Raw genomic sequence first — 18410 nt, 5'->3', positions numbered from 1 at the left:
GTTTGTATAGAAACCACATTCCTTGCCCCCTTCCCTTTTCCTATCTGTACACCATGATGGTTTCTAACTATCTAATCTTTCCAAGTATTTAGGAATATCAACTTCGTGCTCCTGAAAGCGTCGCGTTTCTGTTGTTAATTTCACTCGTTAATGCATTAACTAGTGGCGTAGAGTGCTTTGTGTTAAATAAAGTTGTGCAATGCCAGGAGCGTTATATTTTTCTCCCGTAATTATACAGTCCCTTTACAACACAAGCCTATATAAACAGCGATTTCTCTTCGGTATCGAAATTAGACACTGAAAAAGAAAACACCCATTCAAAGAGGAAACACCCATAAATAACCCCTGAATTTGAAAAAAGAAACGAATACGGAAAAACGTGGAAGCCTATTTATAACGCATGTGTTCAATACAGCCAAGTTGGACGTGTACTACAGCCGAACGCCTTTATAGCGAAGTGCTTGGGGCGTCCGGAGGAATTCGCTATACAGGTTACTTCGTTCTAAAGGTCGCGCATCGCACACTATGAAGTAATTCACCACTGGCCTTTAAAGTGAATTAGTACGTGAATTATTTTGCAGTGCTCAGCTCACCGTAGAACCGGGACAGAATCATTCCTTCGTTGTACAGCTCATTTCGTTGTACAGAGGCATTCGCTCGTTGGAGAAGGGCGCTAGACTGCGTGTCCAATTATCGAGCTGCTGCGTTCCAGCGGGCTCGCGCTTCGCGAAGTATCCACCCCGACTCACGCTCACTTATCGCTGCGCGTTCTCCCAGTTGGACATGCTGCAGGAATTCCCGCGCTGGAAGCAGGTCCTGAAAAAGAACAAGCTATGTTTCTCGGTCTCCTCGTCGATAAACTACGCCAAGAACCTCAACCGGGACATCGACTTCAGGGTGGACATGGAGGACAAGGATGAGAGCGTCATCCGATTCACTCGATATAGGGTGAGCCCAGCAGCGCGCTCAAAGCGGGGTTCCGAAAATCTATCTATCTATCTATCTATCTATCTATCTATCTATCTATCTATCTATCTATCTATCTATCTATCTATCTATCTATCTATCTATCTATCTATCTATCTATCTATCTATCTATCTATCTATCTATCTATCTATCTATCTATCTATCTATCTATCTATCTATCTATCTCTCTCTCTCTCTCTCTCTCTTTCTCACACACACACACACACACACACACACACACACACAATGCTGTGCACTTGCCCTTCTCCTCCCAAAGAGAGCAGAGTCCAGCTGGAGTCCGCTCGCACCTTAACGACTTTGCTCTGATAATATACACGCTAGGCCAATTGCAAAATAAAAAGTAGTTGTTCCAGCCTAAAGCGTTAATTATGCCTGCGTTGTGACATCAAGATCACTTGTAAAATTTGCCCTGGACGTTGGGGTTTCAGCCTGAAACCACTGACACAAAGACCTATCTGCACGGAGAAGACAGTTGTTTAAAATGCGATAAGCAACTTCGCCTCTGGCAAGTGAGCAAACCTATAATTGGCATGGCGCAGTGTCATTCACGAAGACGAGGCTGACAATGATGCTTTTGCGTGTGCGCTGTAATGGCGGTTTATGAGGTGTCAAATAGTGCACGGTGTAAAGCAGACACCGTGCACTATTTTGTTTTGCTCATCTGTATTGATTATATCAAGTACGATATGTTGCATGTGCGATACGTTATGCTTAATGCAGTTATGCGCGTGCTTACAGGTGAATAAATTTTTTTGTTATCTATGAAAATTGTGCTCGATTAGGACAGCGTTACACGTTATATAGTCTTTAATCCCCATCTTTAATCTCCCCCATCCCTCTCCCATGTGTAGGGTAGCAAACCGGTTAAGCCATACTGGTTAACCTCCCTACCTTTCCTTCTCCACTTTTTCCTTCCTTCCTTCCTTCCTTCCTATAACACGGGAGACGTTAAAGAATTGAATAATTACAGGCCCATGAGCTTGCTTCCTGCATTGTATAGATTATTAACCAAGGTAATTTCCAATATAATCAAGGCGACACTCGACTACAATCAACCAAGAGAACAGTCTGGTTTCAAGACGGTATTCAACAATGGATCACATGCATGCCATCAGTCAAGTAGTTGAGCGATATGCGGAGTACAACCAACCTCTCTATATGCATCTCATAAATTATGAAGAGGCATTTGATTCAGTAGAGATACCAACAGTCGCGACGCTTTGCAATAATCAAGGTGTACAGGAAGCACACGTAAATATCTTATTACAAATCTCCATAAAGACTCCACAGCTGTCTTAATTCTCCACAAGAAAAGTGGAGTATTACCTTCCAAGAGAGGGGTCAGACAAGGAGACCATCTCTCCAGTGCTATTCACCTCAAGTTTAGATTACGTATTCAAGCTACTAGGATGAGAAGGATAAGTGAGGATCAACGGCAAATATCTCAACAAACTTCGCTTTGCAGAAGACACTTCTTTGTTCAACAACACTGGGGATGAATTGCGCCAGATGGTTGAGGATCTTCACCGAGAAAATGTCAAAGTATGGTTGAAGATCAATGTGCAAAAGACAATTTTCAATAGCCGTGCAAGGGAACAAGCATTCATGGTCACCAGTCAGCTATAAAAATTGTGCAGGAGTACATTTACCAAAGTCACTTACTCGCAGGGGACCCTGGTCATGAGATGACAATTTGCAGGTGAATAAAAATAGGTTGGAGCGTGCAGGGCAGGCATCACCAAATCATGACCGGCAGCAGAAAAGTGTACAATCATTGCATTCTACTGGTTCTAACATATGGGGCACAAACTTGGAAGGTAACAAAGAAGTTCGAGGACAAATTAAGGACCGCGCAAAGAACGATAGAACGAAAAATGTTAGGCGTAACGCCAAGAGGCAGGAAGAGAGCGGTGTGGATCAGAGAGCGAATGGGGATAGCCGATATTCCAGATGACATTAAGTGAAAAAGAAACGGAGCTGGGCAGGCCATGTAACGCGTAGAGCAGATGACCGCTGGGCCATTGCAGTCACAGAATGGGTGCAAAGGGAACGATAGTGCAGTCGAGGACGGCGGAAAATTAGGTGGGGCGATGACATTAAGAAATTTGCAGGCCTGCAGTGGACTAAAATATAGGCTGCTGCAGGTGATGATGATAGTCAGAGCACCCCATGTAGACACGCTTACAGTCATCTTGTTTATTCTTACTGAGCAATGCCACCATAGCTAGCCTTATTGTTTCACGACGTCAGAAAACCGTGCTGCGTAATGACGTCACGATAATGTCGATCCTTCTAGGTCCCGCATTTCGATACCTGCTTTAGTGTGAAATTAGAATATCTTATACATTTCAACTTTCGTAGTCACCAGGTGTCATTCTAATCGCACAAGAAAGGGCGCGATAGAGGTACTACTATTTCAAAGACGCTTTTTGTTACTACTCATTTATAATTTCTACTAAACGTGTCCTTCGTTTGTTTGTTTGTTGTTTGTTTGTTTGTTTGTTTGTTTGTTTGTTTGTTTGTTTGTTTGTTTGTTTGTTTGTTTGTTTGTTTGTTTGTTTGTTTGTTTGTTTGTTTGTTTGTTTGTTTTCGGAGTCTGATAACGCTGCGTTGTGTCTTTTTTCGTTCCACTTCTCGCGGCGCCTCCTGCGCTGCGTGAGCAGTTCACTACCAAAGACAGCCGCACGAAGGAATACCCGTTGCAAGAGTTCGACTTCAAGTACGAGTTCAATAACCCCACCCACACGCACTTTTGGAATGTGCACGTCGGGGGCAACCTGAAAGGGTTCTTCGCTTACGACGACGCCAGCACGCTCGATTACAAGGTATGCCGTCTACAACACGCTGGCTACACGTTCGGTCGGATAAGTGCTCGGATTTAGAGCAAACTCTAAGCTAACTCTTCAGCGATTGCATTCTCTTTGCCAAGGTTGAGCGTTGGGCTAGGTGGCGCTGCGTGCGATCGATGGTTTCTTTTTCTGCAGCGCATCAGAGAAGGACGGCAGAAAAAGGACGCACACAGCTCTGAGCGTGTCCCCTCCTGTCATTATACAAAATAGAAGTGAGGCGTGCAGACAGGACACAAGAGTATGCAGACAGGACACAAGAGTAGAGTGTCCTGTCTGCACACCTCACTTCTATTTTGCATAATGAATCCTTACCAACTAGCTCAGCTTTCTGTCGTTCTAATAAACCCCTCCTGTCGTCCTTGTCTAATGCGCTGCGGGAAAAAAACATCGAACGTTCCCTTTGGTCTAAAGCGATTCATAGACGTTTATGAACGTGTCGTTTGCGGAAATAGGTGACGTCCAAAAAAAAACTTAATGGTGGCTGAAGACGTATGCCCGGTTCTGCGGTTGCTTCCGGCGCGTCCAATCCGCAATGGCATCAGCTTCGAGATCCGTTTCGGTCACTCCAAGGAACTGGTCGCTGAGCGCTGAATTTCGGCACCACCTGTACAACATATAAAACCTACACCATAAAAAGATTGTGCCCTTCGCGGCATGCCTTGTCCCTAAACAATAATCGTTTCTTTTAACCCGCCGTGGTTGCTCAGTGGCTATGGTGTTGGGCTGCTAAGTACGAGGTCGCGGGATCGAATCCCGGCCACGGCGGCCGCATTTCGATGAGGCGAAATGAGAAAACACCCGTGTACTTAGATTTAGGTGCACGTTAAAGAACCCAAGGCAGTCGAAATTTCCGGAGTCCTCCTCTACGGTGTGCCTCATAATCAGAAAGTGGTTTTGGCACGTTAAACCCCATAATTTAATTTTTTTAAACAATAATCGTCATCCGTGTTGCTCGCGTTTTCCTATCTTGAAGACTGTACGCTTGCTGCTTTCCTGTCAGTCCCGCTTGCCATACGCTGATAACGCGCTTGCCGATCGTGACCTGAAATTTTAGTGGGTGCGCAGTGTTAAAAAAAAAATCATGAGCCATTCCACTCTGCGAAGGTCAATGACCAGCGAAGCTCTTCAGCCCACGACACAGAGATGACGCAGCATTTTGAAGAAAAATACGGAATCAATTACTGAAGGTCGATGACCAGCGAAGCTCTTTAGCACACTATACAGAGGTGACGCAGCAGTTTGAAGAAAGGTACGGAACCACTTACTGAAGGTCGATGACCAGCGGAGCTCTTCAGCCCACGACACAGAGGTGACGCATAATTTTGAAGAAAGATACGGAATCACTTACTGAAGATCGATGACCAGCGAAGCTCTTTAGCACACGACAAAGAGGTGACGCAGCACTTTGAAGAGAGGTACGGAATCACTTACTAAAGGTCGATGACCAGCGAAGCACTTTTGCACACGATACAGAGATGACGCAGCATTTTGAACAAAGGTACGGAATCACTTATTGAAGGTCGATGACCAGCGAAGCTCTTCAGCCCACAACACAGAGGTGACGCATAATTTTGAAGAAAGATACGGAATCACTTACTGAAGATCGATGACCAGCGAAGCTCTTTAGCACACGACACAGAGGTGACGCAGCATTTTGAACAAAGGTACGAAATCACTTACCGTGATTTCTATATACATTCCCGTGGAGGAGCCGGAGGTGACGCCTTGAAGGACCAGCGCAAGACGGCAAAAAAACAGACAGCAGGAAAGACACGGGACAGCGCTGAACTCGCAACTACCTTTATTGCAAAGCGTGTACACCTACTTGTGTATTACCACCTACACCCACGTGCTCTCCATTTCGTAGCATATCATTAGGTTACAGGGCATGGCTGTTTAAGCAAGTTTAAGTAAGCCCCATAGTTCACCCGCAGCCTCCCATTCGCGCAACGACCACTGGCCCTTTGGTCGCCCCAGATGTGATCAACGCAGATCCCCATCTGTGGAACTCCACTTTGGTGTCACGGTGCTTCACTGCGCATGCTCATCACTTCCTTCCTCTTCTTTCTATTCCCCCTTTCCCACAACTCCAGTGTAGGGTAGCAAACCGCACACTCGTTTGGTTGACCTCCCTGACTTTCTTTTCTTTGCTATTTCTCTTGGCAGTTTGCCTTCGTACTGACAATGGCGCCATCGATGGGAGAGGGTCGCGAGTGCAAGTGGTAATACTTAAGTATGCGTACGCTTTGTAACAAAGGTTGTTGCGAGTTCAGCACGCTGTCCTGTGCCTTTCCCGCTTTCTGTTATTGTTGTCGTGCACTGCCCCTAGGATGTTCAACCGGTGCCCAAATGTCGACTAGACTAAGGGCCGATTTACGCTCGAGCCGCCCATCGCCGCAAGCCGCACCGCACGCGTGCGGTCGCGCGAAAGAGTGCACGTATCAAACACTTGTGCGCAAATTTCGGTTTACAATGTGTAAGGTATACACTGTGCACACAGTGTAAATGGTGATTTGCGCACAAGTGTTTGATGCGTGCAATTTCTCGCGCGATCGCACGTGTACGGTGCGGCTTGCGGCGATGGGTGACTCGAGCGTAAATCGGCCCTAAACACGCGGGCCATTTCGACCGGACCGCCACCACGGGAGAGGGGAAGGGAAGGAACGTAGGTAAGCAAGCGCTTGGAACGCCGAGAGAGAGAGAGAGGGCGGTGCGAACGTAGACATGTCCGACGCTGGTCAAAGCGTACTATCTGTTCTTATCAGCTTAATACATCATACGCATTCTATTCGGACCGAAGATGCTAAATTTTTGCAAGTTGGCGGAGTGCTTGAAGCCTGCTTCAACTGCGCCGCGGGCCGGCCCGGTACTGCACTATCTCCGGGACCGGTCCACGGTTCTTTTTCACATGTAGAACAAAAAATGCCCGGAACCCTAGCCATAACCAGCTTCGCTGTATAGCGAAAGCCAGGCTATACCTAGATGACGATTATTGTTTGAAAACAAAGGTTGGCACTTCAAAGGGTTCCGACTATAGGGGTGTACGAATATCAAAAATTTTCGAATACGAGTCGAATACTTAGCTTCGAATATCCAATCGAATATCGAATAATTATACGCACGTGCATTTATTAGCGAGTTGGGATAACTTGTCATTTTGAAACATTGCAAGTAACGTTGACAACGTTAAAAATAAACTAGACTACTAAGCCGTTATGCTAAAGCATTGTGCATTTGGCTCGTGTTAACTTGGAAAATTTAGTAATTCGACTAGCTGTCCTTGCCAGCCTGTGCCTTTATATGACACCGCATCAAATGCCCGTAACATCGGAGGCATTTGACCCTGAGCCAGTCGTCACTCATCGCACTTGCTGTCAAGCAAAATTAAAAGTGGCGCTGCAAAAAAAAAAAAAAAGTGCGCCCTCGTTCGCAAATCCGTGCCCTTGCTACTGAAAAGCTGACTTTCCCTCAAAGGCTATCGTTCAGTGGATAAGTGTGCTTTACAGGCAAACTTTCGCTAGCAGCACGAAATCTTTGCATAATTTGGTACAAAATCGCCCCAAAATTATTAGGTTAGATAGAAACAAATGCTAAGAACCGTGTTTGCTGCCGAACAGCCAGCAATATATTCGATTTGATCCGAATATCCGTACCCAACTGAATATTCGAACATTTTCGAATCGCAATTTTTGAAAGCTAGAGTTCAGGCTTATATTTATAACTAATATTGAAATGCTACAGGTCCCCACCAATAAATACAGGCCTAGCTCGCTTTCATATAGGCCAGAAAACGCAGTAATAATTCTATGTAACTAATGTTACAAAATGCGTCATATTTACCTTTGAGTCGCAGATGACGCTCAAACAGCAGTTTTGTCAACCGGTCTGTCACTGTTTTGATACAGTGTGACAGCATATTAGCTCACATTGGGTCCTTCCTAGCCACCTCTGAAATTCAGAAAACATTAACCAGCTGATGCAGGTCACACAAACGACTACTTAAGCTAGAATAGCAAAATAATAGCACATTGGCTGTTAACAGCCATAAGCTGCACTGGCTGATGTAAAGTACGCAGTTGAAATGCGATAGCTCACTATTCAGCAAACAAAATGGACCTTGTCTTCACCTCGTCTCTCGTCTCAAATTTGTTGTGATTGCTTTTCTCATTACTTCAAGTTAACATTCCATGACAGCTACGAATCGCTTCATCCAACGTTTTCCCCTTGCAATGAGAAAGGTAGAATGTCATATGAGCAGTGATGGCACTCACAAAACTTCAAATGCGACCTCCAAGTGAAGACAGATGCCCCGAAAAAATATGAAAGGTGCATATGCTCGGAACAACAAAAACGAAAGAAGATGCAGACTATATTGACTGCACACTGCTCTGTGACAGCACTGCAAGTGACACAGCTGTCTTGACAGTCACGTGGGACAGTGCAGCGCAGAAACCACTCGGTAAAAACAGAATAAGAGGCCAACTGATGGTTAAGGTATTTTACTTTAAAAGAAAGAATTTTAAATAAAGTATACGCATTCAACCAAAATAATACACGTAAAAGTAATTTGAAGTTCACCGTGATTTGCAGATAGGCTTTTTTTTTGCATTTCACCCGGGAACAATGAAACGAGTCAAGCAGCACTAAATTTCTTAACCACGAAATTGCGAGTTTCGTTTCGCTATCTGTAAAGGCGGTTTTTTTTTTTGCACTCAAAAAGTGATGCAGTGCCAGATTTTTGAACCACATGAATAGTTCAATTTTCATAAAATGCTGCATATTTATGCTCATGAACCGCTGATGATTTTTTTTACTCCCTTGTGGCTTCCCTTGAAACATCATCATAAACTTCTGCTCTTCATTGTCATAATTGTACAAAATAGGCTTTAGCTGCAGGCGGCCGCTACCTTCGGTGACCACGTTTGTTTGCTGCCTGCCGTTGGTATTATTTGCATTGCGTTCATGCCTAACAGTGAAGTGGGCACACTTCCGTAACCTATACATAGTGTGCACGTGACGTCACATCCGCTGCTGTCGTCTGCTTTCGCTACCTTCCGCCATCTTGGGGTACCTTATCAACAGGCGCGCGCACATAGGCCTATAGGTTCCCCAACATGGCGCTGCCGCAAACCGGAAGTCGCGGAGTATCGTCGAATGACGTACGTGCATACTATGTATATGTAGGGCCACTAGCAGTTTTTTTCCCCGATTTGTGGAGGTCAACGAACTGTGTTGATGCGACTTTCAGCGATATTTTTGTGGTTTCGCTTATTTTTCGTCCGCAGTGACAACCTGCGAGTGCTAGTTACGCGATCACGTTTTAATACAGTGCATGCATAGTGATGCGTACAGTAACGTGACAGTGACTGTACGCATCACTATGTGACTGTACGTGACTGTACAGTGACTGTACGCAACCGCACACCGAGTCGGTAACGGAACTACACAGCTCCCGTCGTAGCCTCGGAGCCAGTACCACATTCAAGTTGCTAAAAGGCAAAAGAAAAAAAAATGCTGCTAACCTGAAATAAAAAGCTCGCAATGTGAAACAGCCTCCGCCAATAACTGCACGAACGCGACAATCCGAAACGTCAACTGACGTTCGTGCCGTTCAAATCGTGGAACACGATTTCCAGAAAAGTAGGAACCCTTTCTCCACTCGAACGTTCTCCACTCGAAAACTCGTATCACTTTGCGCAAGCGATGAGAAAAACGTGAACAAGGTGAATGCAGGAGCCAACGTTTCGACAAGTGGACTTGTCTTCTTCAAGGTCGCCTTGAAGGTCGCCTTCATATGTCGCCTTGAAGAAGACAAGTCCACTTGTCGAAACGTTGGCTCCTGCATTCACCTTGTTCACGTTTTGCTCATCGTCTTGAATTTCCATCTCCCGCATTCCCCGCCTTTGCGCAAGCTAACGGCACGACAGAACCGCCAATTAATCGCCGCTACTGCTGCCAAAAGTTTAAAAATCGGCAAAAAAAAAAGCGCGAGGCGCCACCATTGCATGTGGCGCCCCCTAGGATGAAGCTGTCTAATCTTTCCTCACGATTACATATTTTCGATTTAAGAGGAAGCTTTAGCTCGCGCCCAACTCAGAAGCGGCCTATTCAAATACATGTAGAACGCAAAAACGTTTTTCTGAGATAACCTCTGGGCCGATTTTAATTAAATTTGTTGCATTTGAGAGAGAAAGTTAAATTCTAGTGACTGTTGGTAGCGGAATTTCGATTTAGGTCATTAGTTTTGTTAAAACAATTATCAAAAATTCTGACATTTGAAAAAAATAGAAGCACGAAGTTTACAAATTCATATCTCTGCATCGAGAACAGATATCGCGGTTGTGTAAACGGCACCTACTAGATCGTTAAAAGCGGACAAATTCGATGCGTCATTTTATATCTTAGGTGAATTAGTTACGTTGTTCGTACGGGTTCTGCAAAAGCTGCATTTTCATATTGCTAAATCTTTTAAAATTCATGTGTAACACATCAATTTTGTCCGCATTAGATGGGCTATTAGATGCAATTCACAAAAATGCATTATCGTTTTTCGTTGTTGAATAACAGAGTTGCAAACTTGATAGTTTCGTTTTTCGAAAATTTTCGGTTTTTGCCAATTCTTTATCCAAACTTGAGGTCATAAATCGTAAATTCGAAACCAACAGCCACTAGATTTTAAGTGTTTCTTTTAAATGCAACAAACCGCATCAAATCTGCTGCAGTGGTTGCTGAGAAAAACGAATTCTCCTTTTACGTGTATTTAGATAGCAGCCCACGAGCTAAAGCTTCCTCTTAAAACAATTTTTGCCACAGCTTATATGTTTTTTGAACGGCGCACATCTCATTTTTCTACTCGCTCATTACGTTCATATTAAGTTGCGCGCTTCCTTTGCCTGGAGTCCAAGTCGCAGCACGTATCAATGCGGTGCCAGATTTGAACCGGTGAGCGTGCGCGCTTCAAGACGTGCGTAGGAAATCTACAAGAATCGGTTTCCGCGCGGTCCACTTGTGCCGCTGATCACGCTACAAGAGGTTTCATATGCCCTGCCAACGTAACTATCCCCTTACCTTTTCCAAGGCATGCCGGCATCTTCCGCGCTTACAAAATTGGCCGTGTCGCCCCTCCCACCCACCCCCGTTTGCTGTATGCATTGGCAAGCCTCCCCCCCCTCCCACCCCACCCTTACAATTCGTTGAGGCTTCCTGGATCCTCCTTGGCAACGCCTTCAAAATTTCGACACGTTTTTGAAGTAATTGTCTACACAATGACTAGAAGCGTACGTCTTGCAGACATCAATCGCTAGCCATCTTGAAGATGTCTGAACTATAGCTTGACATAGCTCTAGCTGCTTCTAGCCTGTTCAAGCTGTATCAAGCTAGTTAGTAGCCAACTTGTACTTCCTGACAAGGTGCCGGTTAAGCTTTTGTTGTTCAGGTGTACGTGCGCCATTTATAAAAAGTTGGTCTGCCATGAGTTAACTATAGGCTTCGCATTACTTGACGCCTGACGTTAGCACTACCATTATGTGGGGGCCGGTTGGTTACCTATAAACGTTTTGGAGTATACAAGGCAACATAGGTGTCGGTTACTCATAAATGTGTTGCAATGCGTACTATTTGCATTGTAAGTGTTGCGTACATGTCAGCGTATAAATGTATTTGTCTATGTTAACTTTAGGCATTGCGTTGTTTCTGGCCCAACTCGCATTAGCATAATTTATGGCAAAGTGTGGCGCGCTTGCGAACGCGCCAGAGAAGTACGGGCGAATCTCGCGCCGCGTGGTACGGACGCGACGCGTAGGCGCGGGCCCCATGTACGCGCGTCATGTGGTTGCCACCCCGCCGCTAAGCGGACGGGCGCGTTTTAACGCGAGAGCGTTAAGGAGCTCGTGTCGCAGAAAAGCCGGTGTCGTCTTCGTCGGTGTCGGCGGCGTTGGCCGTGAGCGATATATCCCAGCAGTCACTTCATGAATAAAAAATGTCTGTGGCTTACGTAAGGTTAAGCCCAGGATGCGAAGCATACTAGCCTTTATTTTAGTTGTTGAACCACTGTTTAGCTTGGTGAACTGCTGTTGCTTGGCTATATTTGGTTCGGCTAGACGAATAAACAACTCATGCGTTACTCTGCTTCGCCTTGGACGCCCCGCATTGGACGCGGTGAGCGTCGAGCAACGCAGCGTTCGGCGCGGCAACGAAATGTGCGCCTGAGCAAGAGACGCACGCCTTAGAAACAGCTCGTTTCTAAGGCAACACCGCATTCACTAGAGGCGCTTTTGTACCGCTTTGAAGCATCGTACTCGTGGCTCAGTCGCGTCTACTTCCGGCCACCGAGCGTGACGGACGTGCGATGACGGGCTCCGTCGGAGCGGCTACAGCGGCTATTGCCAGCCGCGGCAACAGGAACTTTTCATCTGAAGAAGGCTACGAGTTGATTTTGCCGAATTTGCCAACAGGTCGTTTTGTTGTTAATACAGTTTTTCTTCACGGAGATGTTCAAGCGCGGCCTTACCGAGTCGAAGATTTTCGCGACGCGTTGTCTGGTATGTCGCTGCTTCCTGAAGTGATCGCCTTAGGGGCGTATCGGATGAGCCACGTGTGGGCCGTAACCTTCAGTAATGCCGAAGCCGTGAAGAAGTTACTCGCCGCGAGTGAATTGAAGGTCAAGGGCCGGCGCTGCGTCGTCATTGATCCTGGAAACCAAGATGTAAAGATGAAAGTGCACTGGCTGTTGCACAACGTTCCAGATGATGACGTGCGGGTGGCCTTCCTTCCTTATGGAAAAGTGACAGACATTAGCAGAGAGCGGTGGCGAGTACACGGAATCAGTGACAAGGGGTCCACAACCAGGTTGGTGTCCATGCGTCTCAAGGCAGGCGTTATGCTGGAAGGTCTACCACACCAGCTGAACGTCGCAGGTGAACAAGCTTTGGTGGTCGTATCAGGCCGTCCGCCGATGTGCCTGCGCTGTCATGCAACGGGGCACATTCGCCGCGACTGCCGGGTTCCAAAATGCAGTGCCTGCCGTAGATTCGGACATGAAGAAGGTCAATGCCCTAAAACGTACGCCAGCGTCGCTGGGCCTACGAGTGGCGAGGATTCATCCGAACTTCTCATGGATGAAAACGACGCTGAAGAAGCTTCGAAGCCGTCAAAAGACACCACAGTCCGCAAAATGGTAACGCTGGCAGCCAACAAACCCTTTTTGGAGGAAAGGCGTCAACCAGCAGAGCGCGAACGGGATACCAAAGACCAGACCATGGAAAAAGCCACCACATCGAAGGACGCCTGTCAACCTATCAGCGAGGATACAAAAGTGGAGGAAACCCAAGAGACCTGCATGGACGTCGTCGAAAGCCTCACTGGACAGTCCACCAAGCGGCCATTGGAGGAGAGCGTCGAGGAAGCAGACAAAGGAGTTGAAGAGACAGAACCACCGCCGAAGGGACTCGGCATAAGACGGTCTTCAGTGAAGCAGAGGCCGAATTTTTCCGCTGAGCGGCGGCCGGCGGAAAAACCTCCGTCTTAACGCCGACTCTCCGCGCAGCGCAACCTTTTGGGGTCTTCGGGAAGACGTGGGGACTCTGAGCGAACTCATTTGCAAGTGTCGTGAAGCCTTCCGGTTAGAAGATGCCTATAGCGCACATTGTGCTGCATACGTGATGTGTCTACAGGGTTCATCTTCGCTGTAAGTGTTATACTATGCTAACAAATTTTTCAGATTCTAAAGGGGTACTGTAATGCGATCATTTTGCAGAATATATAAAAAGAAATGGCGTTAAAATCAGGCACAGCACTACGCATAGCGACGATAAATGTCAGAGGTCTGGCGTCTAGGAGACGTCAGTACCAGCTTAGTCGCCTGCTGTTAGAAAATGAGCTGGATATCGTAGCAGTTCAAGAGACAAAGGTAGAAACGCAGGAACAAAGTGATCGCATGGTATCATCTTTTAGAAATCGGTACAATGTTGCCATAAGTCATGCAGTAGGCTTGTCAGCAAGTTGTGCTCTATTTCTTCGAAATTCTATTGAGATTGTTGAGGAATCTTTGAGTGTCAGTCAAAGTGGTCGTTGTATTGTTTGTGACTTCACCTTCGCAATGAAAAATTGGAGGGTGATTAACGTGTACGCACCAAACAAGGAACATGACCGGCGAGTGTTCTTTGAGGAAATGGAAAAACACCTGCTATGCGATAAGCTGGTCATATTACTGGGTGATTTCAACTGTGTTTGTGAACCAGAAGATAGAGTGAACAAACGACCTATTCGAGATAAAAGTGCAATATTTTTAAGCGCAACAGTGGGTGAACACAATTTAGATGACGTGGGGTCTTTGTTTTCATGTAACTTCCCCCAGTTCACTCATTTTCAAGGAAATAGCCACGCTAGACTAGATAGAGCTTATATATCGACAGCTCTTGTACCTTTGTGCAGTAATTACACAGTCAATCATGTTTCTTTCAGCGACCACAGCTTAGTGTCTTTCTCGCTTGGAGCAGAAAAAAGAAAAAGTACATTTAATTGGCAGCTCTGGAAACCCAATGATAATCTATTGGATGACAAACCTTTCGTAGATTACGCAATGGAAAACCTTAATGACTTACTTGAAGATCACGAGAACATAATTGGCAGATGGGAGCTTTTCAAAGAAAAAATAAAGATTAAGGCGATAGAACGGGCTTCTGCACTTAAGCACAGTAAAATAAAACACGAAAAAGAACTGCAAGCCCAGTTAGACTTCTTGATCAGCCAAGAAAGTGTTACCTCCGGCCTGCGCAGTAAAGAAATTCGAGACGTCAAGCGACAACTTGAGCTTATCCATGTCGAAAATTATAGAGGAGCAGTGATACCGGCTCGTGCAGAGCATTTGTGGATGGGCGAAACGCCCACCAAACGCGCCCTTAGTGACGAAAAAAGATACGCGACCAAAAAAGAAATCAAAGAAATAAGGTACCGAGGTGTAGTCACAGATAAGAAAAGTGATATAGAAGACGCTTTCGTAGAGCACTTTCGGAAATTGTTTGGTGAAAGGAAGGAAGTAAACAAGGGATTTGTAAACGCTTTTCTTCCACTTATGCCGCAACTAGATGAAAATGCAAAATCAGTCCTAGAAGCCTCAATTACATTAAAGGAAATTGAAAAATCAATCGATGATTTGAACCCCGGAAAGTCGCCCGGTCCCGATGGACTGGGTTCAGCGTTTTATAAGAAATTTAAAACTCCTATAGCTAAGGCATTGCATGCGGTAATACAAGAGGCATATGACATAGAAGAGCTTCCCCTTTCCTTCCGTCAATCACATATCATTCTTATTCCTAAAACGGACGACCGACTTAAGCAATTATTGGTAGGTTCTTACCGGCCAATTACCCTCTCTAACGTAGATTACAATATATTCATGAAGGTCTTGGCAAGAAGATTACAAGGTTTTATTAAAGATATAGTCGGACCACACCAGACGTGCGGAATTAAAGGTAGGAGCATAACGACGAACATTCATATAGCAAGAAATATTTTGGAGTGTTGGGATGTTTTTTCCAACCATGTGGCAATGCTCCAAATAGATCTGGAAAAAGCTTTTGACCTTGTTACGCACGAAATATTGTTTGCCATTATGGAATATGTAAATGTAGGGAAAATAATACTGGAAGGTGTAAAAATGTCGTACACTGGATGCTCTGCCTCAATTATAATTAACAAACAAGTCAGCAAAAGCATCCATGTCGTCTCTTCGGTGAAACAAGGGTGTCCTCTGTCGTCACTACTTTTTAGCATTTATTTAGAGCCATTTTGTTTAAAGATTATTCAAAATGAGGAAATAAGAGGCTTTCGTATTATGGCTTGTGAAGTCAAAATATTATCTTACGCCGACGACATAGCTGTTTTATGTACCGATAGAGAAAGTGTAACAAATGCGATAAAAGATGCCACAGCTTTCTGTCAATACACAGGGAGCAGAATAAACTGGAATAAATGTCAGGGTTTCTGGCATGGTGAATGGGAAAGTGTGCCAGTCACGTACGCCAACATTCAGTGGACGACTACTCCAAGTAAATACCTAGGCGTACCACTACAACACTACAAGGATACACAAGAATACTGGAAAGAAGAGACAGACAAGGCTCGAGAGAAAACACAAAAATGGGGAGGACGAGACCTATCAATTTTTTCCCGTGCCACAGTGTGTAACATTTTTATTATTGCTCGAGTATGGTATGTTTTGCAAGCGTTGCACATGTCGCGCATGAGTATTCAACGACTGCACAGAGTGCTGGCTGTTTTTGTATGGAACTCATCGTGGGAAAGGGTGAGCCGCACAAATTTGTTCCTTCCAGTGCGATCGGGAGGACTGGGTTTGATTCATTTGTTCGTGAGACAAATTGTCTCTAGGTTCGTATATTATCGCAATGAAAGAAATCCTTTTTTAAGAAGTGTTATGCAAGTGAGATTGGCGAACGCATTGCCAGATGTCATTGTGTCATCATGCGCCCATATGCAACGCAATGTCCGCGGATACATGCATGAAATTGTTGCGGCTGTGCAGTTTCTAAAAGTAAGATTTTCAATGGAATATCTCAGCGAGGTCAAGAGAAAACGCCTCTACAAAGATCTAATTGATGTGATGATGCCTGTTCCCTTGTATCGAAGGATGTACAATCCTGGGCCAGGCAGCAATGTGTTAAAAAGGGTTAAAAGTATGACTATCCGATCGTCAGTCAAAACTTTCTTTTTCATGCTCCATAGTGGCACACTTTCTACAATACCGTGGCTAAAGGACAAAGGGTTGTTGGTACCATGGTCGGTTGACTGTGTAATATGCAAAAGGCCTGAAACAATCGAGCACATGTTTCTCGATTGTTGGGATGCCGTATTCTTATGGGACATCTTGCAAAGAACCCTGAAAAAGGAACTGCCGCTTACACCCTACGGCATTCGATTTCTTCCCGTCGAAAGCGAAGGTGTGCCGTACGATATGCTAATGATTCTAGTAATGCACAGTGTTTGGAAAACCAGAATGTCAGTGCGTAATGCGGACGTCAACGCGAGGTCAGCCCGGGACAACTTCAACGAAAGCATCGCATATTTACGAGATGTGTACAAACAGAAGGAAGAAAAGCCAGATTGGTGTGTTTATCTGGACGAACTCCTGACCGTAAAGCGTTTTTTACCCACTTATGCTAGCCAGACACAAGCTAGCATTTTTAATGTGATGTTATGATGGTGTTTTTCACTGTATTGTGCCAAGTTGGCAATAAAGAAAAAAATACTCGTGGCTCAGTGGTAGCGTCTCCGTCTCACACTCCGGAGACCCTGGTTCGATTCCCACCCAGCCCATCTTGCAAGAGTTGAGCCAAAGCCACTTCTCCTCTGTCGTGACGTCACGGTGTCACGTGGTATTCAAGGCGACACCGCCGCGCCTGAGGAGCTGGGTTGAGCTCTCGTAATATGCTTCGCATAAAAACAACTTGCAAGATCGTCTGGCTGGGAATCGAACCAGGGTCTCCGGAGTGTGAGACGGAGGCGCTACCACTCAGCCACGAGTTTTTTTTTTCTTTATTTCAGCCACGAGTTCGATTCTTCAAAGCGGTACAAAAGCGCCTCTAGTGAATGCGGTGTTGCCTTAGAAACGAGCTGTTTCTAAGGCTCAGGCGTGCGTCGCTTGCTCAGGCGCACATTTTGTTGGCGCGCCGAACGCTGTGTTGCTCGACGCTCACCGCGTCCGATGCGGGGCGCGTAGCCACTGCGCTGTAGCCCATTGTCTTACACCCCTTGGCGGGTCGACGGGAACGCTGTCGCGTTCCACTCTTGAAGGCGAAGCTTAAGCGTCCTCCAATTTTTTTTCCCGCGCTGGCGGCGTTCGCAGATAAAGGAGCTGCTGAACGCCTACCCGGACGACCGATGCGTCGTGTTCGACGACCTCGGAGACGACGTGTGGGAGGGTAGCTTCAGCCACAAGGGTCACACGGTGTCCTTCAAGAAGTACGAGATGCTCCACGTCATCGCAAGCGCCATGGTGCAGAGATACGGCAATGCATTCCCGGCGAAATATTATTAGGGTGCTCAGCGGGCGCCTCCTGGCGGTGCGCGCCGAGCAAGGACGCCAATCGACGCGAACGATCGTCGTGCAGCCCGAAGGGGTTGGGACTCTGTGCGTTGGGCGATCAACGCCTCAAGTATTGCGACTTCCAGAAAAAAAAAATATAGTGACAGAGATTACATACACCGGGGCGCGATTTAATGAAATCAAATTTTTTCGACTCGTCGATACGCCGGTACAAACCGTGGCCTCCGAGATCGAACTGGTGCGATCTCGGAGGCTACGTTCCAAGCATTTTCAACATTGAAGCAACACTACCAAGCATCGAAGCGCCCTTAACACTGCACCACACGCTGGGCTCTTCCGTGTTTCGTATTACTAGCGCAACAGCAAAAACTATTTCTGTAAGAACCAGTTTCGGCACTCGCTTGAAGACTGCGTCATGTGACGTCACGACACACTCGCTCGCTCTGTTCTGCACTCGCTGCAGCTGCCACACGCGAGCGTAGTCAAAAGAAGGGCCTGCAGCGGTCTTGTC

General features: G+C 46.0%; 1 protein-coding gene and 1 pseudogene across 3 annotated transcripts in view; both read left to right on the top strand.

The window, feature by feature from the left end:
* LOC135920146 (uncharacterized) overlaps positions 1-18092 on the top strand; it is a 232764-nt gene extending 214672 nt beyond the window's left edge. For all 3 annotated transcript variants that reach the window (XM_070524185.1, XM_070524184.1, XM_065454276.2), the window contains 3 exons: positions 778-948; positions 3652-3813; positions 17699-18092. In XM_070524185.1, coding sequence (XP_070380286.1) covers positions 778-948; positions 3652-3813; positions 17699-17890 — 525 coding nt within the window. In that variant the 3' untranslated portion in view covers positions 17891-18092. The remainder of the gene's footprint in view (positions 1-777; positions 949-3651; positions 3814-17698) is intronic.
* Positions 6560-6737, top strand: LOC135920150 (U2 spliceosomal RNA; annotated as a pseudogene).
* Positions 18093-18410: the final 318 nt, after the last annotated feature.

The sequence above is a fragment of the Dermacentor albipictus genome, chromosome 8 (genome assembly GCF_038994185.2).
Source record: "Dermacentor albipictus isolate Rhodes 1998 colony chromosome 8, USDA_Dalb.pri_finalv2, whole genome shotgun sequence".
NCBI lineage: Eukaryota > Metazoa > Arthropoda > Arachnida > Ixodida > Ixodidae > Dermacentor > Dermacentor albipictus.
The sequence above is the reverse complement of the archived record's forward strand: the minus strand, read 5'-3'. Positions and strand labels throughout refer to the sequence as shown.